General features: G+C 35.6%; 1 protein-coding gene across 1 annotated transcript in view; it reads left to right on the top strand.

Moving 5' to 3' along the window:
- Positions 1 to 27,290, top strand: part of CFAP47 (cilia and flagella associated protein 47) — a 138,669-nt gene that overhangs the window by 25,561 nt on the left and 85,818 nt on the right. Inside the window, exons 20-37 of the mRNA XM_053455984.1 lie at positions 94 to 171; positions 1,400 to 1,544; positions 2,793 to 2,887; positions 7,995 to 8,163; positions 8,926 to 9,026; positions 9,339 to 9,498; positions 10,136 to 10,334; positions 10,905 to 11,114; positions 15,998 to 16,098; positions 16,427 to 16,555; positions 17,479 to 17,677; positions 18,800 to 19,012; positions 20,301 to 20,382; positions 22,420 to 22,557; positions 23,478 to 23,664; positions 25,297 to 25,394; positions 25,504 to 25,620; positions 26,470 to 26,604. Coding sequence (XP_053311959.1) covers positions 94 to 171; positions 1,400 to 1,544; positions 2,793 to 2,887; positions 7,995 to 8,163; positions 8,926 to 9,026; positions 9,339 to 9,498; positions 10,136 to 10,334; positions 10,905 to 11,114; positions 15,998 to 16,098; positions 16,427 to 16,555; positions 17,479 to 17,677; positions 18,800 to 19,012; positions 20,301 to 20,382; positions 22,420 to 22,557; positions 23,478 to 23,664; positions 25,297 to 25,394; positions 25,504 to 25,620; positions 26,470 to 26,604 — 2,556 coding nt within the window. The remainder of the gene's footprint in view (positions 1 to 93; positions 172 to 1,399; positions 1,545 to 2,792; positions 2,888 to 7,994; positions 8,164 to 8,925; positions 9,027 to 9,338; positions 9,499 to 10,135; positions 10,335 to 10,904; positions 11,115 to 15,997; positions 16,099 to 16,426; positions 16,556 to 17,478; positions 17,678 to 18,799; positions 19,013 to 20,300; positions 20,383 to 22,419; positions 22,558 to 23,477; positions 23,665 to 25,296; positions 25,395 to 25,503; positions 25,621 to 26,469; positions 26,605 to 27,290) is intronic.

Genomic DNA, 27,290 nt, shown 5'->3' on the forward strand with positions numbered 1-27,290 from the left:
ATCCTGAAGACTATTGTGGGCTTGTCTGTTCTTCAGCTCATTGTTTAATAGTATTTTGGTCAAAATTGAATTTCTTACCTTTTTTCTTATTAGGTTTCTGTGCGTAATACCAAACCATTAGAATTGAGAATTGGAGGATCGGTGGTGGCTCCTGTAATAGACATTTCAGTTGTGAGTATACGATTTACTACAATTTATTGTGATATGTATTGGATATCGGCTTAACTCATTTGAGCTACCCATTACACTTGATAGACCAGTTGTTCTTTTGAAATAAGTATTTGTAATTATTATCCCACTTGTTGAAAAAGCACCACTCAAAGTGACTGCTTGCTAGAAACTAACAAATTAATCTGCAACTGGCCTGCTTGGGGATTTAGCTGAAATTGTGTCTGTTCTTCATGGGTAACTCTGACTCAGTAGGAAAGCAATACATGTCTGAAAAACACCAGCAATTCTAACAGAACAATAGTATTAACATCTAAATAACATGTCAGTTACAAGGTCATAGCTTGGTATGAAGTATGGAGCTCACAAAAACAAATACAGTTGCTTTTAACAACCGTGTGTGTAGAATGCTTGTAAACTGGGTATATTGCACTCATATAAAATGAATGTTATTTGTGATGCTTAATGTGCTTTGGAAAGCTTTGATTTAACAATAGATATAGACACAGCAACTGCTGGCTAATATGAAAGGTTTGGTTTCATATTAAACATATGCCATGAATGCCTAAAGTCGCCTGCCATATTAACCTCTCCCATTCCTACCACCCTCTCAGCAGAATGATAAAAGTCTAATTACACATGGCTCAGGCTATGTTACGGAGAATGCAGTATATGAAGCATCATTGGGATTTCTACCATGCATGTCCAATGCCTTTACTATTATTCTGCAAGGGCCATCTGTTTGCATGGTAGCCACTTATAAAGTATATTTCACCTGCTTTTAGGACAGTATATTAAAGGATCTATCTGGTAACTTTCAGCATGGGTAAGGAAAAGGCTGTGAGTGAACAGGCCAAACAACATGTCAGTTCTAATATTACTGTCCCAGAATACACCAGGAACACTGGACAAATGTACTGTGCACATGGACAAAAACATGCATTAGTTGCACTAACTAGGCTAAGCACTAAGCACGTGGACTTTCAGCAGGCTTAATGCACAAATGCCCAGAAACCTCAATAACCTCAAGGTTGTATTTACCTAATTTGTAGACCTGAAGGAACAGATGATTGTTATTAAGTTCTGATATATAAAAACATAAAATTGAAAGAGGGTGTACTTTCCCTTTCACAGGACTGTATGTATATGTTTGTGTGTGTGTGTATATATATATATATATAGTACAAATATTACCTGTTTCTGAATTTCCATCATGTGTTATTATTCGCAGAGCTCATTCCTGTTTCCAGGTGTATACGTCAACTCTACCCAAGGAATACCATTTTTACTTCAGAACAAAAGTGTAGCACGGGCAAAAGTCGAGTTTGACCTTTCAAAATATCAAGACTTCTCCATGAGTTTTAAAGATGACTCAGGTATTTGTTTACATGCAGCTTAAAATGACAGATAACATTTCTTTCTTTTTTTGAGATTAGTTTTTACTATCTGGAAATACTTTTGCCTATTCATCTGTGGAAGGGTTTTTTTCTTAATTTTGTTCTGCTTGCCTTTGTCCACAAAATATCCTTTCATTTATACATCTAAGTTGACTTTCTGTTCTTTCAAATAACATTTACTTTTTGGTATAATTATTTAAGACATACAAAAAAATTGCTATATTCTGAATGCCAATCTATCTACTAACCTATCAACAGTCCAAAAATATCTCTTGTATCGACTATATCCATATACTGTGTGTGTATATATATATATATATATATATATATATATATATATATATATATACTGTATATATACAGTAATTCATTAGGCAGTCACATAACAGACTTGGAAAAATACATAGATCAAGAGAAGGTGGATATAAAAAGAATAGACACAAATCCGTTGTGATTAACCTGGCCTCATTTGCAAATTAACTGCTGCACTTGAGAATAATTTATTTGCATATAAGGTCAAGTTGATGACACAACAGCTAGAGAGGTAGTATCCAGCTGCTTATAGCAGTTGTAGCAATCATTCAAGGTTTAATGTCTTTTCTGTATATGCTCCAGTTAGTGGTATGTTATTATGACATCTTTTCAATTCACCATGATATCCTAGTGTTACTAGTTATATGTACCAACATACCTCTATATCATATACACACAGGAATCCCTGGTTGTTACTTCGATATTCAGATACATATAGGGAAGTCTTAGGCACCAGAAAACAGTGCACCACACCATTATTATACAGAGTGCTGAAGTTTGCAGGTTCTTTTGTGAAACCCACTATTAACCAATCCTATGCTGTTCAGGTTCCATGCCACGTATGCCACGGTTCCATGATCGTATGGAGCATCCAATAAGTGGCAGGAAAGCACTCCCACTGAGTTCTGTGAATCCACTTGGGATGCGTCATTAGACCATATAGAAGTATTGTGTGGGCTTCTGCTAAATTCCACAATACATATACAAGGGAACATTTTAGGGGACACTCACATATCAGTTGTATTAAGATGCATATGCTGCCTGGAGTGTCCCTTTAAGTTGAAGCATTACTGTCTCTTATGTTTTGTCTCCCTTGAACTGGAAGTCTACCAAGCTGAAAGAGATTACTACACCATTTGTAATGATGCATATGAAATTGAAGTCCTTTGATCTTTTGATATTGTGTTTTTCTAGTCATTGATGCTGACCGAGTATATCCTCATCTGTATGCTGTGGAGTTGAATGGAAAGGAGAGCCTGCAGTGCACTTTGTATTTTAATCCCAAGGACGTGAGTATCACCATTAAAGCACATGTAAAGGTTTGGTAGAATCTTCATAAAGTGTATTGGTGTTAGAAAGTTTTACGAGCGTTGTGTGGCTCTGCTTGGTCCTTCTGTGAGATAATTTCCTTTCATGCTTGTTTAAGTAGTAGTAGTTGGTCCAGCTAGGACTCTGCTCAATATCACAGGGTACAACGATTTTGCAATTCCTATGGCAGAGAACCTGGTGGAGGTCAATGGGTTGTGTCTGTTTTCAGTATAGTAGTAAAAGTGTTGGACACCTGCTGTCCCACGAGTTCTGTGAAAGGTCTAACAGAAAAAGTACACTGAAAACTCTCCTCATAAATACAAAAGTTATTTCTTTACATCAGAAAATTCTGATACAAGTAAGCTGTCAGCCTGGTCTTCAGCTTTGATTCCTGGAGCCTCATGGGGGAGACCATGGTTAGGATATGGGGCAAACGGCATAGTTTCACCGCTACCTGCTGTTTTATTGACTTAATAACCTTAATGCAATTCGTAAATGCAGTATAAAACACTGCTAACTACAAATTCTAACACGTTTAACGGTCTAAGTGCCTCTGAATTACAGATACGAGGCAGGCTTTTAATATACTTAATTGTGATATCTGCATAGTTATTAGGAAGAAAATGCATCTTAATTAGATTAAATTCATTATTTGGGGATTTCCCAAGATATGGATAAAAATGTAATATTTTGGTCCTACTGATCACATGTTTAAAGAGGCTAACACTCTTTAAAGAGTTTCATTTAAGATTCTACTTTTAATTTTAATGTTACTAGGGAAAAACACTTGTTTTATTTGTTGCCAGAGGCCCCTGAAATACATTGTTCCATCAGTTATTACTAATGCTTACTGCTTGATAAAAAGCTATGGAACAGTAATTACAGGCTTCTTTTCAAAATATATCTAATGTGTGCCTAATTACTTTGTATATAATGCAAATTAGTTTAAGGATAAAATTGAGGCCTACGACATCGCTGCCAATTACTCGAGACTCTGGAAATCTCCATTATAGAGTAACGCTATGGGGAGGCGGACACAAAGGCGGCGTATGAAAAGTTTGCATACATATGAAGGTTTGTTCTCCAGATGGGTTTCTGTAAGATAAGGTATATTAAGTCTCTTCACATCTTCACTGTGTGTTGTGAAGGGCAAACCCCAGTGAGTTTTTCCTGTACAAAAGTCTGCATTGTCTTGCCGTTATTCATAGTTAAATAAACAAGATGCCATTCATGGAGTCTTGCAATTCAGACTTTCTTCTAGAAATATAGTAGCAATGGCTAACTATTCAGTGCCAGACTAGTCCGTATTGAGAGTATTTGACAAGCATCTTATAGTGGGTCCTTCTCAACTGAGTTTATTCACTAAAGTGTAAGATAGGGGAGGAGATGTCCAAGTTCATTGAGGTTTGCCCTTTGTAACGTAAAGTGAAATTAAACTGTGACTCTCCTGCAAACCCCAATGTGTTTTCTGAGCACGCCTATACATAGATGGAGCTTTGATACCGCTTCCCTCTTCTTTGTAGAGAATGACTTCTTCAAATAAAATTGATATATAATATATATAATGGTATATGGTGATGCTGTATACTCCATATCATACATAAGCAGACAAAGACAATGATGATGTAGGCCTGAACCATGGTGGAAACCCCAGCCGCCTCTACGGCCATTGTTCTCATTACTGAGCTCTGGGATATGATGTCATATAATGGCATTGTGTGTCTTAAAGTCACACAGCAGCCTGTAAAGTGCTATGGACGTTTTGCCAGATCTGTACAATCCTCCATAGTGTAAATGAGAAGGTCAGTGAGATGAGAGGCCTTCTTTGTAACCAGCCCATTAAGCAGCTTCAGAGGGCTTTGTCCCTCAGACCTGTTATCTATAGGCCTAGTCAGCCTAGGACAAAATACATCATTGCCCTGAGATACTGAAAGCTTATATGACCCTACATTTAACTATTGCAATATAATGCCCTCACTCACAGAATTCCCACTATTTCTCTTTGAAACGTGCATATGCACTGATCTTCTGATTCATTATTTACTGAGTGGTTATTGCAAATTGCAGCTATTTTTTCTGTTCCTTTTCCTTCAAAACAGATATAGAAAAGAGTGCTACATTAGGATCAGGATAATTCCTCTGGTTTCCATGGTATTTCTCATTTAGAACTCCCTATAAGCATAGCCCAATATCATTGTGTTTGATTTTTTTAGGGGTCTAGAGCAGGGGTGGCCAAACTTGCCTAACATAATAGCCAGATATTATAGACATCAGATGTTCGAGAGCCGCAAGACATGCACGTTTTGTTACAAAAATGATATATAAATGTAATGTAAGTTTATAAATTCTTACTTGCGCTCTCTCTCATGCCCTCACGCTCTCTTCCACTCATACTCCCACTCTCATTCTTACTAAGGTTCTCTCACACTTTCTTATGCTCTTTCTCTTAATAACATTCTCACACTCTGATGCTCCCACTTGCTCATGCTCTTTCACGCTCTGACTAACAGTTCTCAATGTCCCTACCGACCGCTTCCATGTCCCTGTCTCTTTTCCCGCAGGTCCGCTTCTTCTCTTGCCTCTCCTAGTTTTGTCTTTTTCCTTCTGTCTTTGTCAGCTTCTTCCTGGTATCAGCTCCATTCACCAGGCCTTTTCTCCACCATTTGGAGGAACAGGGGAGTAGCTGTCCACTTGGCACGCACCGTGGCTCCAACCATTCACAGAACCACATTAGGAAGCCAGAATAATGCAGACGAATTCGCGAAGAAAGAAAAGTGCAGAAATTAAAAGCTATGTTTATTGAAGAAGCAAAATTAAACCGTAGAAAGGGAGATAGACATTTGGAATTAAATCAAAGATACACACACTGGATTATTAAATGGAATACTTTATATCCAAGTGGCTTTTTCTGTACCCTTTCTTTATGGAATAAATATATTTTAAAGGCTCTAGGTAAACAAGTCATTCTTTCTCTAGATGTATTGTGTGTTATATATATATATATATATATACATTCTGTGGGGCTTCACACTACATCTTGGAGCCGGTTCTTCCATTACTTTGATAAGCTATGAAATATCTGCAGTGATGCTTCCTGCATTCATACCATGCTGTTTGTGAAGCTATTAGTGTATGTTCTCAAGACACAGGCCTGGTGTGTCCACGGTAGCGGTCCTTTTCTTCTACAGCTAACAAATGAAGAAGTATCAGCGGGAAGATACCCTGAAGACTTTATTATCACATTCTTCTAAGAAGCATTGATTCCTCTTATAAACAGTTTAAATATTTAAAGTAACACATTGCCAGGAGTTTCCCAGTGTTAGATCTATTTTTCTCTGACATACGCCAAATTGAAATCACTCTAATTAAACTATAATGAAACAACTTACAATGTAATAAATATCCTATTATACATTATAGTCTCATTACTATTTATAAACATGATTTTGTCTTGTAGATGAGCATAGTATTTTTTTAATATGGTTTTATATATTCAGAATATGGAGCTATAATTAGCATTTAAAACACAAATAACAAAGAGATACTCCTGTTCATTTACCAAAAAAGAAAAAATGAAATACTTATTACGCCATATTGTTCTGAAAAAAAAATGTATATTAATATCCCATAAGGAAAAACACTGTATAACCGATGGGGTAAAGAACATTATATGCTGTACCCACTTCCCTATAGAAGGGTTGCACACAACCCAACAATAATGTTAAAAAATGTAAAATGATTTTGGATGTAAGTGAGTATTTTGGCTCTCTAAAACATAAAAAAAAAATAAAAAAACTACATGCAAGATATTGCTGTATTTGGAGGATGTGGAGGCCATAGCATTTGTTTAGGAGTGACACTTATCCTGTAAAATAAAGACAAACACCTATCCTGTGTTTAAATATTTTTAATTGCAACCTCTCCCTCGCATTGTTTTTATATATATATTAGTGCTATTGGATTCTCTCGATATATGTATGAATATGGTTTCAAATGAAAGCCTTGATTTTCCTGGGGGGAAAAAAAGAATATATATATATATATATATTCTGTGGGTACGCAAAATGAGTGGAATTGTGACTGCAGAAACATAGCACCAAACATAGAACCAAACAACAGGCCTGATCATGAACGAGATAAACAGCCTTTTCATTTAATTTCACAAAAAAAGGACCTAGCGCATTTCTGTAACCATTACAGATTGATACTTGGCTATAGGCAACAGCTCCGAATTCACCAAACAGATACGAATATTTTAAAATGTGTTCATTTTGTTTATTCGTTCCATAAATTGTGTGTAATTTTAAGCTTTAAGTACCTTGCAATCCACGCTTTTGCAGAGCCTGTGGGAAAAGGCAGGCCTGCTTCTTCAGACTCCCTAAATGAAAAGTCTTTATTGTATCGAATAAATCATACTACCAGATATATATGGAGGAGAAGACCCCCCAAATCACTCCTAACACTTCTATTAGGAAATAAGGGACACTTTTATTTCAAGGGCTTTAGTCAGAGGCATGGCTATTTAAAAGAATAATTTATTTCAGGTACAAATTTAAGTTTCATTCATGTTTCTATTCATATTATTTTGACTTTTAGGTTGGTAGAACACTTTGATATATTCATACACAATGAACATTCAGCGTTGCTGGAAAAGTTTGGTATCAGGGGCAGGGGGATTTGGGTCCTGACGAAGCTATGTCCTTCCTACCGTGTGGTCTTCATCCATGCTACAGATGTTTTTTAATACTTTTGGTTTTATTAGTTGGTTTTATTTTAATGACAATAATTGCCAAAAACGAATTAAAGCAGCAGCCAAAGTTGATAAAAGATCATAAAATGCTGTCTTATGAAGAAGAATGCATGCGTATATGTGTAAGACTAATGCAGTAGGGACTCTTTTTTTTTTGGAATGCTGGTGACTGATGTTCTTGAACTGATCCTCCCAAAACAAATTTATTTAATCGGTGTTTAAATGTCCAAAATCCAGTATACTTTAGTAAAGTTAAATAAAAAAAAAACATTGGGAATTGATGTATGTCATTTTGCATACTTATTAACTGCAGCTAAATACATGTTGTTGTCCCACAGGTGGCAGCATATGACTTTCAACTTCCAATAAATATAAATTTCACTGGAGACTTATCTCATGCTGACAGCTCAGTGCCGGTATCTCCTACCCCCTCTGAAAAGCATATTGTAACTCCCAGGCCTCAAATGGTGAATGTCATCTCCCCGGCATGTAGAGTGAATGCCACTGGTATGTAAAAAAAAGGTTCACAATACCACTCTTTCCAGGTAAAAATAGAAAACAATTATAAATGAAAACAAAATTTGAATGTGAGGCTGGTATTTCGTTTTTGTACAGAATATTTGTACACAATATGGACAAAAGTATTGGGACACACCTCTTAATTGTTAAATTCTGGTGTTTCAATCAGACCCATTGCCACAGGTAACAAAGATTGGGAGCCTGGTCTTCTCATCCAACATCAGTGCCTGACCTCGCAAATGCTCTGCTGGATGCATGGGCAAAAATTCCCACAGAAACACTTCAAAAGCTTGTGGAAAGCCTTCCTAGAAGAGTAGAAGGGGGGACCAAATACATATTACTGTCTATGTATTTAGAATTCAATGTCCTGTTGGTTTAATGGGCAGGTGTCCCAATACTTTTGTCCATAGATTGTATCTAGTGGTGGATTCACTGACTGCAGAACTGGAGCCAAGTAAGATACTGACGTTATGTTAGCTCTCAGAGCAGCCTCACAGGCTAGGCCAACTGCTCTTCTCTACCTGCTCATCCATCCATATGTGTATTGTTAGAAGTTTACATAGAAGGCAAGCAATCTCGTTTTAAGTCAGAGTAATGAAAGGGTGAGCCACTAATTGAGCTGTTTGAATTTACATGGCAGTCTGACAGATCTAACAGATCAATCTTGAACCCAGCAGAGAACATAGGAAGTAGCATATGTATACTCCCTAGAATTAGATATATTTCATACAAATAATTCTATTTTTGTAGTTTTACGGCAGCTGATCAGCTTTTCAAGCACCAAGTTTGAATTTGAAGTGCCGTCTGGAATTCTGGATTTGGGTGTTGAGGATGGGTCTTTGTGCTCAAAGGTAAGTAACACAGTTAATAAGGATTAAAGGCAGTAGTAAGACTGAGTGAATGAATTGGGATACATACATAAATTATGGTTTTGTGTTATATGTAGAGCTTCAGTATTTTTATATCTCTTCTTTCTGGTCTTTCTAAATGGTAATGGTTATTAAAAACAAACATAAAACACTTATGTGTTCCATGTTTTAGTACATGAAAGAAAGGAGAGAGAGAGAGAGAGAGAGAGAGAGAGAGAGAGGTGATGAGCGAGAGAAACAAAGAAAAGGGGATTTAAATACATGGTTATGATGTCTATCCCATTTTCTGTGCAGAGATTGGAGTTAACCAATATTTCAAAGGAAACTGTGACATGGAAGCTTAAACTTGACAAAGTTGGAAAGGTCATTGAAGATGGAGTATTTAGATTCAGCAGACATGCAGGCACACTTCAACCAGGGGAAGTTAACATCATCTCACTTGCATTTTGTCCTTGTAAGTATTGAAGATCATCTTGGTTAAATGCATTCTGTTTTGTTTATTTATTATTTTAATGTTAGAAGTGTTGTAACACGTATTATCAGGTAAACACATTTTCTTCCGATAAACCATACTGAGCTTCCGTTCACTGGACACTAAAGGTAAATTGCTATAAGCAGAACATTTACAGTTCATAGGATGCTATGGATCCCAGTTAAGTTTCTTTTGCTTAGTTAAGTTTCTTGTGCCTAGTTTACTACCCACATTTCCATTATTCATTATTAATTCCCCAATCTCCCTAACTTTCTGGTTGCTTTCCCAATTGAATAATGGATGCCAGAGCCCTACATCTGGTAGAATGCTGTAATGTGAGTGCCAGTTTCAGCACATGACCTTACTCCCTGCTCATATGTCTGACCTTTAATACAATAATAAGAACGTTATAAGACCTTGATTCAGTGTAAAACAATATTGGGGTACCCACCTAAGTACATCTCAGCTATAAGAGCTATAATATTGTGATGGGGGTTCTAGGAATGCTGCAGTATTTTTTTTTTTGCTTAAACACATTTTACATTAGTACCCATTGACTCTGTGATACACCTGACAACATGGATCTGAATGATTGTTCTTTTTTCACTTCCCTTAACAGCTCATCCAGGGAATTACATGGCAGAAATACCAGTGATATTGAATAATAATCCAGACAACCACTTCACACCTTTGCGTTTGTTTGGAAGCATCAAAACGCCAAAGCTAATTTTTGACCCACCACTCGTGATTATGACACCTGTCCCCCTGGATGCAAAGACTCAAGCAACAGTTGATATCATTCCTGTTGATTTTTTCAGGTACAGTATAGTTAACCTGCTGGTATTGACCACTCGCATGCTTATGATTCCCCAAAACTGGATCTTGTCAATGGCCATTTGTACTTGTAGCCTGAACCCTAGGGGAACTGTGGTTGTCACAAGGGAAGACTAGCTTGGGCCAGTTTGTGATAGTATTCAACAGCATTATTCTTTTTTCAAAATAATGCATTTCCAGTGTTGTTTTAAATTAAAATTACCCTATTTTCCTATATTAAGCATATGAAGCATGGACACAGCAAAGATATGTACATGTAGATCCACACTATGTATGTTTTTTTAAAGAGAATATATAGCCCCGCTATTAGTTACAGCGTTGAAATATCATTAGTGAGAAATATTTTTGTGCTGTGTATAGCATAATTATTGATCAGTCAAAACTAAAGGTTATGAAATAATATATACTCAGTAGGGTTGATTATATGGTATCTTGGTTGACTGTGAGGTTAAGGCAGTTCACCGCTGGTCGTAGGTTTATTTATATTTAAAAATCAGAGTTCTAATTGTGACTCACTATATGTTGTTTTCTGAAATAATTGTATCTTTCCACAGACCATCTGAATTAAAGGTTGAAATTCCAGACGTAGAACTTGAAAACGGTGACCGGGTCAAGCTGTTTTCTTTACATTTCCCGAATGGACAAGCTGTGGTCAGCCCTGGGGGTAGCAGCAGCAACAGGCTTATCTGTCAAATCACCTTCAAGTCTCCAAGATCGGTTTCTTGTTTCGTTGAACTATTATTCACCGATGAATACAACAATCGGTAAGTCTATTTTTACATAATCTATCGCTTACATTCGGTGCTGTTAGTTGGTTTCATTAAAAATCTCTTAGTCTTCTCGTGTAGAAGCACTTTGTCAATACCATGTTGTTTGTAAGTAACCCTTCTCTTCAGATTTCATCTCACGGGAACTCAGTGACAGGGTTACCATTTAGAATGCCACCTCCTTTAAAATGGCAAAGCTGTCAGCTTCATTTTCTATTGCTGTGATATTTAAGCATCAAAGGATGCCTTGACAGTATTGCAGAAATATTGATCAAAATTCATAGCCATGTGTTGTTCTACATATTTATTTGAGTGCATTATAATGTAGTTTTGTTCAGTATTCAGAATGTGGACTTGGTATGCATAGCAAACTTCTCTGCATCCCATAATTTACACGTGAGATCCAGAAATAAAGTTGATTTCTATTGTAGATACACAATTTCCTAGTAGATCAAGGGAGAACCTGGACATAAGATCTGATTAGCTGTTGCTTAGCATTTCTAGTACATACCGAAACCCACCCAGAAAACGGGTAACAGTAGTTAATAAAGTCAGTATTTTGCCCCTTTTTATATTATTACCACCATATACATGTATTTACATAGCTGAATTTATGGGTGTACCCATTGCATCAGTCCAAATGGATTGACGTTTCTTAAGCACTTATTCTTGTTTAATAAATGTAGATTACTCATCATGTTTATAGTGTGGAAGATGACCTTGACCTTAATCTTTGATTTAATTTGCTAGGGTGAGACAATAGTTTTCGAAACCTCTGTGCTCGGCATCAACCCCTTGCTAATACCATTGTGACTTCTAGCCACAAAGTTTATTTTTCTTAATCAAATTGGGAACTTAGTTTTCAGTGAACATAAATCCTGTAACAATCGGCCCTTTTGTTTCTTTCCCCAGAGTTCTACTAAGAATATTACATTGTTATTCCATTGTTTTGCAAAGTGAGGGTTTTCCACATAGTTATGTTAACTTCACAGCTGTTCTGCATGACTAGAGATTCTGAAATAATGTAACCGTGCTTTGTTCTTCATAGCGTGATTTAAATGCATATTTTTTTTTATTGAATGTGCTATGGTACTAAAGATTATAATCTAGATATGATTTGAAGGTATTATTCAATTGGTAAATTCCAGTGTGGGTGGCGATATTTAAAAAAGTTATCTTTTTGTCATGGTTTTTTTTTGTTAACTCATGCTTATAAAGGCTAATCCTGTGCAATCATCAATTATATTTCTGCTAATTCTTTAAATGCACGCAACAAAGCACTGGATTCGTCGATGGAAATAACATTATACTCTACAGAATTAAAAAGATAGGTTAGGAAAAGCCAATTCTAAGACAGAGAGGCTGTTATAAAACTGATGACAGCATCTCTGAATATATTTAATGAAAATGAGCTTTCTGTGCTTATGAGTTTCTTTGTCTTCACAGTTGGAGCCAGAGATTTTTTTTGGCTACCAGCAGGTTGCAAATGTTGATTCACATAATATATTTAATGACTATTGCCTCTTTTCTGTAACTTCTTTGCAAGTGCACATTAGGGAAATAAGTATGCAAGCAGCAGAACAGCTAATGGGTAACAGATAACAAATGTATTCTGCCTTTCTTTCAAGATGTACATATGTGACATATATTGTGCGGTTTCATTGAACAATAGTTTTCTTTCCTTATGTCATCACCACTTGGGGACATTGTGCTAATTCAGCTTTGATTTTTTTTCTCCCTGGCTTGGTTATCTGTCTTTTGCTGATAATGTCTTCCAGCTAAATACAATGTAAATGTGATTTAATGCATGAGATCAGTATAACCATTTACTGAGATGTAGTAAGTTTCTCAAGTCTTTAACATCAATAGGAATGAAATAGTAGCTAACCGCGTAGCTAACACCAGCTGTTGAGGGGCCACTGCAAGCAGACTATCAATCTTGTGGTTCATTTAGATTGCTCATCATTCAAGATACCCACCTTTACTTATAGGGAGTGCATTTCCATGTATGAAGAATGCTGTGCATTGATTTCCTTATTATTTCACTATAGTATGTCTGTTTGCAATCAAAAAAATGAAGATGATCGTAGATGGGCTATATTACATTATACAGTGTGTGTATATATATATATATATATATATATATATATGTATCTATGTATGTATGTATAATATATAAATTTATTTGGGAATATAACCGGTCCAAAAATATGTTATCCTGTTCTATGGAACATATGCAATAGCTTTTATAAAATGCAATCTTCTGAATATATATGTCAAAGCTGGAATGTCATGTAGTTAGCACATGCCTCTGGCAAGTATTTATTCCCTTGACAAGTTTGTGACAGTATTATATACCCGTACTGTTTTATTCGTGAACGGCCAGTGGGTAACCAGACATGATGTAGATACTTCTATGGTTGGCAAAATTTTCCATGTTCTACTTGAGGAAGGTATGGGGAAATAAGACAGGTCATATACCCCTATGTTACTGATAGTTGCTGTTCTTTAAACAAACAGTATATTTTTGTGACTTATTTGGCTAAACTGGTAAAAAATGAAAACCCAATGTGCTGATTAACCAACAGTTGTTGAATTAGAATTTGAATTCCCCAAATAACGTACTTCATGGCCCTCTGCCATCCAGACTTATGATTTACCACCACTTGAGTACTGATACACCGACAACTAAAGTTTTGTAACCCTTGAAACCCAAGGTAAATCCTCCCTGTCTTTGTGTGACCAAAAGTGGCACGTCCACAGTGGAAACCTTCTTTTCTCCAAGCCTGAAACCTAAATGAGGGCCGGATCTTCGGGGCTCGTTTTAATAGAACCTCAGGACCCAAACTAAACTATCCTGAAAAGTTGAGCTTTGTGTCGGTCGTATTGAATGGATGTGTTCTGTATCTGTGTGTTATCTTTGCAAATTTGCATAAAGAAATGTGTATACCTGATGCACATTTGAAAGATTAGAATTTCAATAAGTCTACAGATTGATATACGCTTAAACAGTCTAATTACACAGTAGGTACAGACGGCAAAAAGTTAAAATGTACATGGAGCGATTATGCTTTGATTTCTCGGGTAATGGAGGAGGCCAGCAAGTGTTTGATATTTAAAGGCAGAGATTGCCGCCTGTGTGTGATTAATCAGTCTGCCGCAGCAAGGCAGGCACACACAGCGGGGACTTGCGGTTGTAACAACCTGAGATGACAGAGCTGTAATCTCACCAAGAGTAATGGAATGTTCTTTACAGTCCCGTACTGATAATGTTTGTCTGTTCTTCTTCTTTTAACAATAGTCATGGTCAAATTTAACAAGCAAAGGAGCCAAGACACCAGTGGAAGTAGCAAGTTAAGGGAGAAAAGATTTTAAAGTGCCAGGATACGCACAAATCCACACATACCGGGACACAGACAGAGCCCGTACCACGACCCCCACCTTAAAAAGTGTAGCATGAACCCACATGCCTGTGATTTAGCCTTCACTGGCCTTAAAGTTTTGACTCTCCGTTACTGAACACAAACACAAAATGTAAAAAATAAAACCTCAGATCAGTAAAAAAGACCAATAAACAAAAGTCAATCATAATAAACCTTTTCATATATCAGACACACAATATTGAAGTCAAGAACGCAGTCTGACCTTCTGCCTGTCTCCACTTACAGAAATCATTAATCTTCAAACAGTTTTCTATTGCACTAAAGAATCAATCCTGCTTTTGTTCAGTTCGCCATTGTATATTTAAATACAAATCAATAACCACTAACCTGGATTTTTCAGTACCTTGGCTGGCACATTTATGACTGCGATCAGGCAGTGTCTGATACTGAACACAAGGTATTCATGCATTTTTTGGTGCAAGGAAAAAATGTTTCAAATACTAAGAATACCTGTTTGAAAAGAAGATCTCTGTATCATATTTCCTATTTTGAGCAACTATAAATAAAATAATATCATAAAACAGTGAACATCAGAATCTACCAATAGTGGTTTGATAAAACATAAAAAAGAATATCAGAGATGATCATTTTTTCAAACACAAGCCTTTCAATTCTATTTTTAATTAGAAAGGGGTTTCCATTTTCCAAATGTATAGCATAACCTTGCATGTATGTATGTATGTATGAGGATATGTACAGTATATGGGGTATGGGGATGTATATATAGAAGCATGGTATTTGGGCAGGTGATTTGACAATCAAGAACATACAGAAAGATATGATACTTTAACAAACCCATGTGGACTATATTTTTCCATATATATATATATATATATATATATATATATATATATCTTCAATTATTGAAAATTTTAGCTACATGGTATGATATATTTTGTTTCCCTGCTAATGTAAAACTATGTTCTGAACTCATGGACATAAAGCATTTTTACTTTGTGATTTCTGCGTCATTAAGTCATATAGCCTAGGTTATGCACTCCATCAATAAACTTCCAAAGTGAAATATATGCTCCAAAATACTGCCAGTGGAAAAGGTTTGGCCTTTTAAAAACCATATTGATATTAGGCAAAAAAAAAGAGTTTGATCACTCTTCTAATCCAGCATGGTTTCTACATATGTCTTGTGTTGGGAGAGTATGCTGCACAAATACATTCTAATCGTTTATGGTCTATGTCACCTTCATCCTTTACTCAGTTTTATGTTAGTAACAATTCACTTGCCCTAGGGTATCTTACTGTGGGTCATCAATGCACAACACAAAATAATATTTTGACTATAAGTATATAATGTTTAATTAAAATGTTTGTCTGTGGTATATGATCATGTTATGCCTTGTGACTCACCGGTGTATACTATTCTTAAGTTGTGTGTCATCAATAAAGTATACAATATGAGCATGTTCTCCTGTCTTTCAGGTTTTCACTTCCAGTTGCGGCAGTAGCTGAGAACTGTATCCTAACTGTGTATCCTCATTTAGCTTACCATAACACAGATCAACAAGTCATCTTGAGAAGTGGTAACCATAATTTATTTTGCAAAAGATTATTTACTTTGATTAGCTGAAAAAATATCTAGTCATTTTCTATTGTTTTAATCAATTCGCTGTGTATTGTTAAAAACTATACTTTAGGTGCTATAGACCTAAAAAAAAAATACACCCTTTATTGAAGGTGTGAGAATATGTAGCTATTTAGCTTTGTGCAGATTCACATGCAATATATTTGTTTCCTTAGACCTGATTTGGCTCAAACATAATACGGTCACTTTACTACTGCACATAATTATGTTTCATATATATATCTCTCTATCAAAATAATGTTAATTATGCGTTCTGTAATGTCTAGGTCATAATTCTCAGTGCTCTGGAGAAGCAGTCCTGCATCCTCGTCATGTACCAGAAACACCTTCTATGAGTACATCTTCCAGTTCCCTTGGTGCCGCCACAAACTCAACATATGAAGCTTCACTTCTAGGTACGCTCTACCAAAACAGTATTTGTATACATTATATATATATATATATATATATATATATATATATATATATATATATATATCTTTAAGTTTAACTCATCCCATATTTACAAGAAATGTTTACTGTACAGAAAGCTGTAAATGCTCCTTTTATATGTATGTTTTTACTTAATAGATTGTCTGTTCTAAGGTTGAGCATAGATTTTTTTTTTAAAAAAAACCCTAAATGCTAAAATTTGTTTTACTGTTTTCCTTTTTTTCCAAATATACTGTGTGTAGCAATCTGAAAGATAAAGTGAAGCTGTCAAAATTTTACAGAGCGTACCAGCATCCAAGAGAAAACTTGTCATTAAAAAAAATAAAAAATCATCAGAAGACCAATAATGATCTCATAATTAGTGTTGCTAAAACAGCACCGTTGTCAAACAGTCATATGCTTGTTGAAGGGTGTATTTATCTTCTGATGAGCAGATGGAGAAGCAGAAGTCACATCTACTTCTGTTAAATCATTGCACTGCTGGACAATATCAAAAAGGGTGTGCAAATTCATCTGTAAAGAAAACATTCCAAGCTTTACTCTAACATTAAGTAATTTTGAGAATTATAGATATTGTGTCAAAGAATAATTATTGCAAATAAAATGCAAATATAACCACATTTTTTTATTGCTTCAGATAACTGTTATCTTGACAGTAACAGTCCGGAACATGCTTTTCACTGTGATGTTAATAATGTCATCCTACAAAATAGAAATAATCTTCCCAAAATCTTATAAAACAATGGATTAGGCTGCACATAATAAAATAACAGTTTGCATATTTTAATATTAGGCACATATTTGGGCAAATTCATTTCTAAAATGTACTTTGTAAAGTAAAAGATCTTGTTAATTCAGTAGTGTTTTATTTGTATCTTTGTTTCAGATGACGATAGCTACACGGATAATGAAAAACCACCATTCCGGAGGACAAAGGATAAGTTTGAGCTGTCATTTTTCCCAGAAGAAGATACAGAAGAAGGGATATTTTTCCAGAAAGTTTTAACTGCAGTTCAGATGTGGTTCAGTCTCTTTGGGTGGGCTGCTGGATGCAATCCAATTTCAATTCCACACTCTTTATGGAGGTAACATGTCTCGTTAGAAACATGCTGAGTCAGTAACACACTACTGATGATTCTAAAGTGCCAGACTGGCCAAGTACTTGTTTTTTTTTAATGTATTTGAAATGGCCAGGAAGGAACACTTGTGTTAGGGGGTGTTAATGTTATAGAGAAAAAAATCGAGAGGAGAAAAGCGGGTCAGGCGGTCTTAGATCCCAAGTGTCTTTTATGAAAACAGCATGTAATACATTTCTCAATTTTGTGTTGAGTGTTGGGGTCAATTAAAGGTTGTGTTGTACCAAGCTAACACTTGAGTTGCTGAGGCCATCTCAGTGGGGCTCTCTTAAATGGAGCAACTTAACCGATTCAACACAGCTGACTGCAGAGCACATTTTGATGTCACATCACTGGAATTCAACATCCGATGAATTCAACTTCAGAAGAACTCAACAGCATCTCAGCCTTAGGCTGCTGTTTGACTTTGGTTTGTTGAGTCAAATTAGGTTAGTTTGAGTTAGCTCTGTATAATTCAGCATAAGTAAATAGACCTCTGTCAAGGCTGGGCCAAGCTGGAGTGTTTGGGGCCAGAAAGAGACTGTGGACCTACTTGAGGCATCTGGAGACAGCTGTGATTTGCAGGTAGGTCGAGGAACAAGTTTGTAAGCAGATGTGATAGACTCTGGTAGAGCACAGAGATCAAGTGCGCATAACCAAACATCAAAGCCAGGGGTAAAAAAAACAAACAAAGGATATATAAAACACATTAGTACAGGAACCGGATGAGCCTTGGGTCAGGAAACATACCACTGTAGCATTTATATTTCCCTGTTTAACTTTGTCTTATGCCATGTAGTCATCTACAAAATACCATGGATGAGAGAGCTATAAAATAAACAATGAATGAATGGATAGTGCAAATTGACTAGTGGTTGTTTTCCCATTGTATGTGGGTGTTAGGTCATAGGTAAAATAGAATATAAAGTCATATCATGACCCATTACAGGGCAGTTATGAGCTTGTCCAATATATGATGGCTTTTAATCTTTATGAACTGTATGTATAAACACTCTGATCTGTAATCTTTTTTGTAATATATATACTGTGTGATTTTTATTTTCCATGTACATGTGTGTTTTGATTTTATAGTGGTGTGTGCAAAATTCAATTGTCGAAACCTGAAGGAAAAATAACAAAAACAATAAATCTGGGCAAAGAGACAAAAACCATTTATGACATGCTGTTCTACCTGAGCGGACAGATGCTGCCTGGAATTACTGCAAGCCAGTCATTGCCCTCTGATCCCACAGAGAGAGTTCTACAGCTTCACTGGCAACATGCTACATTGCTCACCTTCCTCAAGTAAGAAACTCGCTTGTTTGTCTTGAACATGAAACAGAAATCATTGCAATCACAAACTTTTATAATTTTGTGACAAGTAGACCATCTTGTGTGTTTTTTTCATTTTTTATTATAGTTTAATACAATGGTACCATTTATGACCGTTTACACTCTTGGTCTTAATCATCTACAAAGGTCTAAATATGAACACAAATTGATTAGAATCTCACCAAACTGGTTAACGTTAAATAAAAAAATATATTTGGAATTAAGATGTGAAAAAAAGTTGATGTTGATCTTCCATTTTCCCAAAAACCTACATTTTATCTCAATACAACCAAATAAACCCTGGTAACTATTTTATATGCAGTATAATAATGAACAATCCGTTCAATTAACTTAAGTGAATACAATGGAAGTAGCAGTTTTAACTTTTCCCCCACAATTTAAATTTGTTCCTCAAAATTGTTTCTTAATTTTGTTATGTTACTGTCCCTATTTGGTGGAGACTGGTTTCAGCAGCCTTTGTAAGGTTGAATAGAAGGATATAATGCTATTTATGCCTCCATTTGTGGCAGGTATTTAACCAAATAGTTCCAAAGCAATTATGCTGAATACAAATAAGCACAGCCTATGGAAGTTTAATAAATAAAGGCAACAGCTTCCTTTTCTGTCGCAGAATTTCAACTAATTAACTGGAGCACAGCCTAACCTTCTCATGTATTTGGCATTAGGCACATAAGTCAGATTGACAAAAAGAAATATCCTTGTGTCTATGTTGACAACGATCTCTGCCTTTTGCAGTAAAAACATAGATGCTGTGCTTATGTTGACAGCAGTCATTAAAATTAAAAAAAAAATAATTAAAGGGGACATATTTGCCTAGTGCTCAATGAAAATCTTTGGTAGATCAATTAGACAAACTAATTGATGTGAATGAAGCATCGTGCAAGCTATAAACATTTAATGAACCTTAAATGTATGCTACATTATCAAAGAGATACTGGAGAAATGCTTTCTAAAAATCAATGCACATTTTAGCAGTTAGAAACTGTATGTGAATTTGGGCCCTAGGAGTTCAGTTTTTTACTTGTGAGAATGAGTTCTAAGCTTCATTTTCAGAAAAAAAAAGATTTTAGGTGGATCACTGAATTAACAGGAATTATTCTATCAAGCATTATATTGAGTATTGGCATAGTCTATCTAGTTAGTGGCGTAAAAACCCAAGGATGTATTTCACCATTTAATTTGTATATTTGTTGTGTATCACTTAATGCAGTGTCAAACAAATTGTCTGTTACTTTCGTAGAAGCCAAGGAGCATTCCTTCCTCATATCCGGCCCGAGTTCTTGTTGGAACCACAGGACTATAAAAGATGGCTGCAAATACAGGTATGATTTGTGCCATAATAGCTAGCAAGCGATTTATATTTTATATGCATAAACACAAACTATTGTGAAGGTTTCAAATTGTATTACTGCACTGTGCTATAAAAAATGATACTATCAGTAAATATTATTGGTTTTAATCATGGCATGTATTATCTTTACCTAGATACAGTTTTCTTTGTAACATATCAATAAAAGGTGCATAATATGTTAGCCCACCAGTACATTATGTGATTTCCAGTGATTTTCTGTTTCCTGGCCCTGGTCTCTTTCTCTTTAGTGCTATATGTTATTCTTTCTCTTATTACTGGCCTGAGTTTTTATTATCCTTTCCCTCTTTTATTTTCTATATATACCCCTTGCCCCTTTATGTATCCCTTTGCTATATATTAATTGCTGTTTCTCTGCTTTGGTGCTGGCATTTGTTACCGTTCTCGTCTACCCATTTCCCTGTGTTCAGTCTATTATACTATGTGAGATCATGAGGGTCTGAAATCCGTACTGCATGGTTCCTATTGTGACCACTGAGGGTCAAACGGGCCATGGGCATCAGCAGGCAATGAGCTTGTTACTCTGCTTCCAGCAGCCAACCTAGATTAGCATTCTCAACTCCCTTACTTAATACACACTCTTGCTTTTCTTGTGAGGCATTTTACTTAAGATTGTACAGTAAATCCACCAACATGGAGCAGAAAACTGATTTCCTTTTCTCGAATAATATACTTGAGTCCTTAAAACATACCATGACAAAGTTTGGTCACACTCCGGCATCCTTGAAAATCAAGTTATCGTAGCATCATTTTTTATTATTCTGCTTACATATTACTGTCAGTGTAAATACTAACAAATTAGGCTTTGCAGAACAGATAAGCTGACAGCCAGTTTGCAGTAATAACAAATTTCTGGGAAATGTTTATTTACTTTTAATTAGAGCTGACATAAAAATGTTAGAGCACCTGATATATTAGTGGCCTTAACAAGGACAACAATGATGTTGATGAATAATGTTTCTCCTTGTCTACAGAAATTGAGCCGACCGAACAAATTGGTACGGCGTAATATGTTTACCAATAGTTATTTGGTTTTAATCCTATTTTACATTGCACTGTTATGGAGATGGTGCTTGAAATGCTTTTTTTTATTTCACATGCAATAATGGCCAAAAATGTCTAATACTCAGGAGTCCTGTAATTTCTATAATCACTTGCTTTGCTCGATAATTTTCTTCTTAAAAGCCTTTATAAATTATACGCCGGAGATAAAGCTTTATTTCCATTGTACTTATCGTGAGAGATGACTAGAATTTTTGTTGAGTCATTGAGGTCTGAGGCTTCAGAGTGCCACGCACCGTACTTTGTTACAATCAGTGGGAGTTATTGGATCCAATTTTACTGATTCTATATTCAGGGCCTCTGTAAAAGGCCACAATTCCTGTATAAAATATAATAACACAGCTATCACAGCTGCCATATAATGGGTCTGATGTTATTATTGATGTTCAATCAAAGCTAAAGTGTGTTAAGGGAAATCTGTTTGTGTCTAGTCATCTAAAATATTTTCCTTCCTTTCTTCATGACTGAAATAATTTCCATCATTTACAACACAACTGCAATTTTTTTTTATTAAAACATGCACATTGTGTCTACATAAGTTTAATAACAAATTATACCAAAAAATATTAATTGATTGAGTATAAAATTGTATTTTTTGTGATTAATCTTTTGCTTGGCACTTGAAATAATATTGGCGTCTTTCAGGAGGCAGCCATTTTGTTTACTTTTTCTGTGGCTTATATTCCTCATTTCATCAGTTTGAGTTATAAGGCTAAGGTAACATTTTTACTGCTTAAAAGGACTTTCTCATACAAGCATGTGCAAAACATTCTTGTTATGAACCTCAAAATATATAGATACGTGTAAAAATTGCATTAGCCCATTTACTAGTCCTACGCTGAGTAAATTATTTCTAATACAGAATATGTGAATATCCTATCTATGTAGATTTATACTGTGCTGAATCATATTTATATATGTTTTTAAGATCCAGCTTAAAGAATTGCAGTATCCTGATAAGAAGACCATTAATCCCAGAGACTGGGATCTACTTCAGATCGACAGTAACACATTTATGTCCGTGAGTAAACGGTCATGGACGGATGTATTGCTCCAGATATACAAGGTAATGCTTTGTGATGTATATACTTTTATATTAACTATATTTTATCCTTGTCTCAATTAAACTTGTCAAGTTAATTTTGTAGTTTCCATTCCTCTTATCAAATGTTTATGTTTATATATAGTGCGTAGTTTTCGCTCTTTTAGTTTAAAGCCATTTCTCTGCTCTCTTTCCTGTTACAAATTGACCCCAGGTGGGCAGGACCACATACTAAACCCAAATTAACATAAAGAAGCTCTATCAAAATGCATTTCCAGCCAACGATAAATGACTGTAAATTATATTCTATAAATCCGCTTTGCAGCTTTATGTTCTCCTGGGCTCTATATTAATTGCACTGATTTAGGAGCAAGCAATATAATATTTAAGATATCAGAGTATAGACAAATGATATGGCTGATACTTGGCAGAACATGGTGTGAATACAGTCTATAGCTATAGTGCATTTTTTGACGAAATTCGGTTTCCCAGTTGGGTTTTGTGTGTCTCAACTCACCTAAGAAGGCACAAGCATGGCCGACACATCTTTGGACTAGCTCTCCTTAAAAATAGTAAGCTATAAAGAAAGACCAAGAAAAAACTCTACCAAACTTGCAGATTGGGCAGTGATCAAGGAAATGATTGAGGGTATTTTTCATGTACAATATTTCAATTTCTAGTGTGTTCTGGAGAAACTCTTATTGATGTTGTCACATTTCCGTTCATATTAATGCATAAGCTTAAGAATGGCAAATCATGCCTTCATGTTTTTTTGAAGGACACAATTTCTCTTTTCACACACTTGAGGGATCCTGTAAATAGTAGGATGGCAGTATGTGCGATACCTGCATATTAGAGTTTTGTTTTTATTGTTTTTTTTTTCTGAAAAATATTTATTTAACATGTTGTTGTCTGATCATACATACCATTTCTTTGCTCTTAAGGTACTGATCCTTTCTCCTCTACCTCTGAAGAAGAGCAGTAGTAACATTATAAGTGAATCCATGCCAAAAATCAGTTCTGAGCCATTATCAAGCAACATATACTCAACTTCTGAAAGAATCCTTCTTACTTGTCTTAATGTACACTACGAAAAGATGACAAAAATAGTATGGAAGAATTGTGAAAAAGGTGAATGATTTACACATGTTGTTACTGAGTATTATACATGTAACTTTTTTATGTTTTTTGTTTATTGATTATACCTTAACCATAAGCACTGTGAAATTGAAGCTTGCTTCACAGAAAATACATGGTGTTTTGTTATGTATAAGACTGGTGGAAACTTTGAAAAAAGTGACGTTCCCATACATATTATATTTTATAATATATATAACTATATAATACTGTAATATATATAGTTACATGAGATGTCAAACTCAAATGATGTGACTACAAATAATTTCTGTTTCATGCTCTATTTCACATGCCCCTTATGTAGTGGAAAAATGGTAATATGCATTAATAAGTTAAAATGTATAAATCCTTTGTGTTTTGATGTTTCAGAAGATTGATTTATCCATCTGAGAACTTACAGTTATTTGGTTGTGTTTATTTGTGCTTTTAGTGGCACGTTGTACACAACAAATGCATCTAGATTAACACCAGAGGTTTAAGTGGAGAACAAATTGAGAACATTACTTATTTGTGCTTTGTTATTTTTCTGCCTTATCGCAGTTATCAACAAAAAGCAAATTAAACCTGTGTTCCAGCGTTAAAAGAATGGAAGTTGCTCTAGGATAGTTTATAGGCGCTTCAGATGTTCTTGCCAGATGCCTGTAATTAGCTGCTCCTTAAAGAAAGCGTAATGTCTCAGCCTCCAAATGATATTGTCTGTCTGAGGTCACACCGCAGGCTTACTTGTTTATCTTGGAAGCAGTAAAAGCATAGCTAGAATTATCTTGATCAGATAAGAATTAAAGGTGCTTTTTCTAGCTAGCAACACATGCATTATTAAAAGTATCATTACAAGTGCTCTAGAATGTCCCTTATCGGAAGTAACCCATGTCTGACACAGCCAATGATTGCCACAAAAGCACTCCAATTGCAATAAAGGGTAGTTTTAGTAATTATTTTACATTACAGGGTGGCTTAGAAGAGGCAGGGCTAGTAGATTATGTACAAGGAGTCAGGGATGCTGACTGCAGTGTAGGCTCCTGAGGTCCGGGATTTGTTTGGAAAGTGCATATGACTTGGGTGGCACTGGCACAAGTAACTAAGGGTGAGACTGGGGACCGGGTCCCTGGTGAGTGATAAGCAGAGGACATTGCCCTAGTGATGTGCCTGTGCCAGTACTTTTGGGGACCCCATCCAGAGATCACGATCCCATTGGTTTCCCATTGGTTACCAAGTTTAGGCTTAACATTTATTTTTTTCTTTTAGTATGTTAACTTTAACATACATTTTCACAATGTTTAATGAATGCCACCATGCCTCTATCTACTTTTCTATTTCTAGATATATTCAAATTTACAATATTGGAAATATTACCCTTCATGAGAAGTAATGTGATATGTATTAGCAGTATATACTGTTTCAGATAATATCCGGGAAAATGCTTTGGTTGAGTGGTGTATCTGGTATAAAGGTTTATAGAGGAAGAGACATTAGCAGACATTAGTTTATTGTTTCTGTTTTCTCTGCCTATTAAATTATGGTGGCACATGGTATACATGGAGTTCATGCATAAAGTCTGATTCGCTATGAAATCACAAAACAAAATCAGAGTATTATCACACTTCCTTATTATTGCTCTTTTTTTAGGTGGTATACCAACAACAAGATGGGTAATAAACTTCGACAAAGATCTGTTAGATGGTCTTGTACTCTCTGCCCAGGTGGCAGCATACTGTCCGTATCTAGTAAGTACCATTTTTAGTAATATTTCTTTTCTGTAGCTTTTCTCTGCCTTTTCGTTTCTCCAAGAAAATACTGTATTTACATTTGCTTTGTTGCTCTCTTTGTGTGCAGATACCAACTCACTTTGCCCGTATGTACACCAACCCTAAGACTGCTGAAGAATGCTTGCATAATTGCCTGATTTTCGCCAATGCTTTACGGACCATCCACCTTGACATCGACATACAGGTGATAAATACAAACTACAGGGTAGAGAGAGGATATCAGCAATATAATGAAAACATAATCAGTTAATTAGTATTGGAAAGGCACATGGAGGGTGCAGAAGCACATGCTACCTGTTTGTAGCCTATGAATGTAATGATACTTAAATACATTTATCCGTATTCATATGTAGTAAATGTTCATAAAACCCCTTGAAATTTAGATTACTCCACCAAGGAGATCATTGTCACTGTTTAATGTATGGTGTTAGATCTCTAGAACAAACTCAATAAACTTATTTCAAGGTTTTAGTTCTGCTTATGTGCCAGACTACAACATTAAATGTAAAGCCTTTAAGAACCCTTAACATAATTTCATTATGACTTAAATGCATAAATATCTGCATACTTAAGTTTTTTTTGACTATGTGTGATTATGGTGTGAAACACATCTTCTTTAAAACAATTCCGACGATCTACGTATTTGTGGAGAAGACGCGGTATCACGCTGGAACATTGTCAATTACTAAAGATTTATATTTTTGAAGATCAGAGTTGCCCTGTAATTGTGTGTACTGAAGAAGGTGTCTTTGCACGTGCAATCATTTACTTGTATTTGAGATTTGCAGCACATTTAATTGCTATTTACCTTGTGTAGAAACATCTGTCGCTTTCTACATGGGGTAACAGTATTGGGTAGCGTGGACATTTCTTGAGCCGCACAATTATCATCCTAAGACAATGCACAATCACTATGCTAGAATGAATGCAAAGCAGCCGACTGATAGTCGGAATGTACTTCTAATGTTCATATTGTAAATTCCTAGATAAAAAGGTTTTTAATGTGGTGTTCTCCAATCTTTTCTCGAATAAGGCGACTGACATCTGTGATCCAAACCCAATTCTGATGCTTATGCTGTGCGTCTACTTGCATGAAAAACTCCCTCTGTATTTGCCTAAGAAAACAGTTTCATTTGATGGTGCTCTACATGAGAAAATCTCAAGACAGGTAAGGGGGGTTAATGTCAAAGGCATAGGTTACCTTCCGCTGTCCTTACATAGGCTGAATTATAACGTTTCAATATATTTTTGGCCAGCCCTCTGCATGCATGTGCAGAAAGTGCTCTCATTGATTGATACATATTAATTTATTACAAAGAACTTAAATATGCTAATTGAACTCTGAACTGTCCCTTTAAATGTACTATGAGATCTCACAGAGATAACGGCTAGAATCAATATAGTTTACAAATGTTACAGCAAGTGACAGATTAAAATTCATAAATTAAATAAATAAATGAAGCACGTTGTTTTTTGCTGGGATGCTCCATACAATGAATGTGATCCTCTTCTACTGGTAAACATCACTGTGAACGATGCCGAAATAGTGAATTATTACATCATTTAAATTATATCCCATTTGGTTCAGTCAAACCAAACTTTCCGTTTCAGAAGAATATCAAGAACAAAATGTAGAGGCGGTACTGATTTTGCAAACTAAGTATGTATTTACGCTTAATAAAGAGTTTGATAAACTGTACGTGTGAATATGTGTGTGTGTGTGAAATATATATATATATATATATATATATATATACACACACTCATGACCTGAGTTGCAGCCTTCCGGGATTGACTGTTAAGCTTTTTATTGCAAATGTTCAGTCTCATTTTGCTGGCACATACATACAACCA

This window comes from Spea bombifrons, chromosome 2 (assembly GCF_027358695.1).
Source record: "Spea bombifrons isolate aSpeBom1 chromosome 2, aSpeBom1.2.pri, whole genome shotgun sequence".
Lineage (NCBI taxonomy): Eukaryota > Metazoa > Chordata > Amphibia > Anura > Pelobatidae > Spea > Spea bombifrons.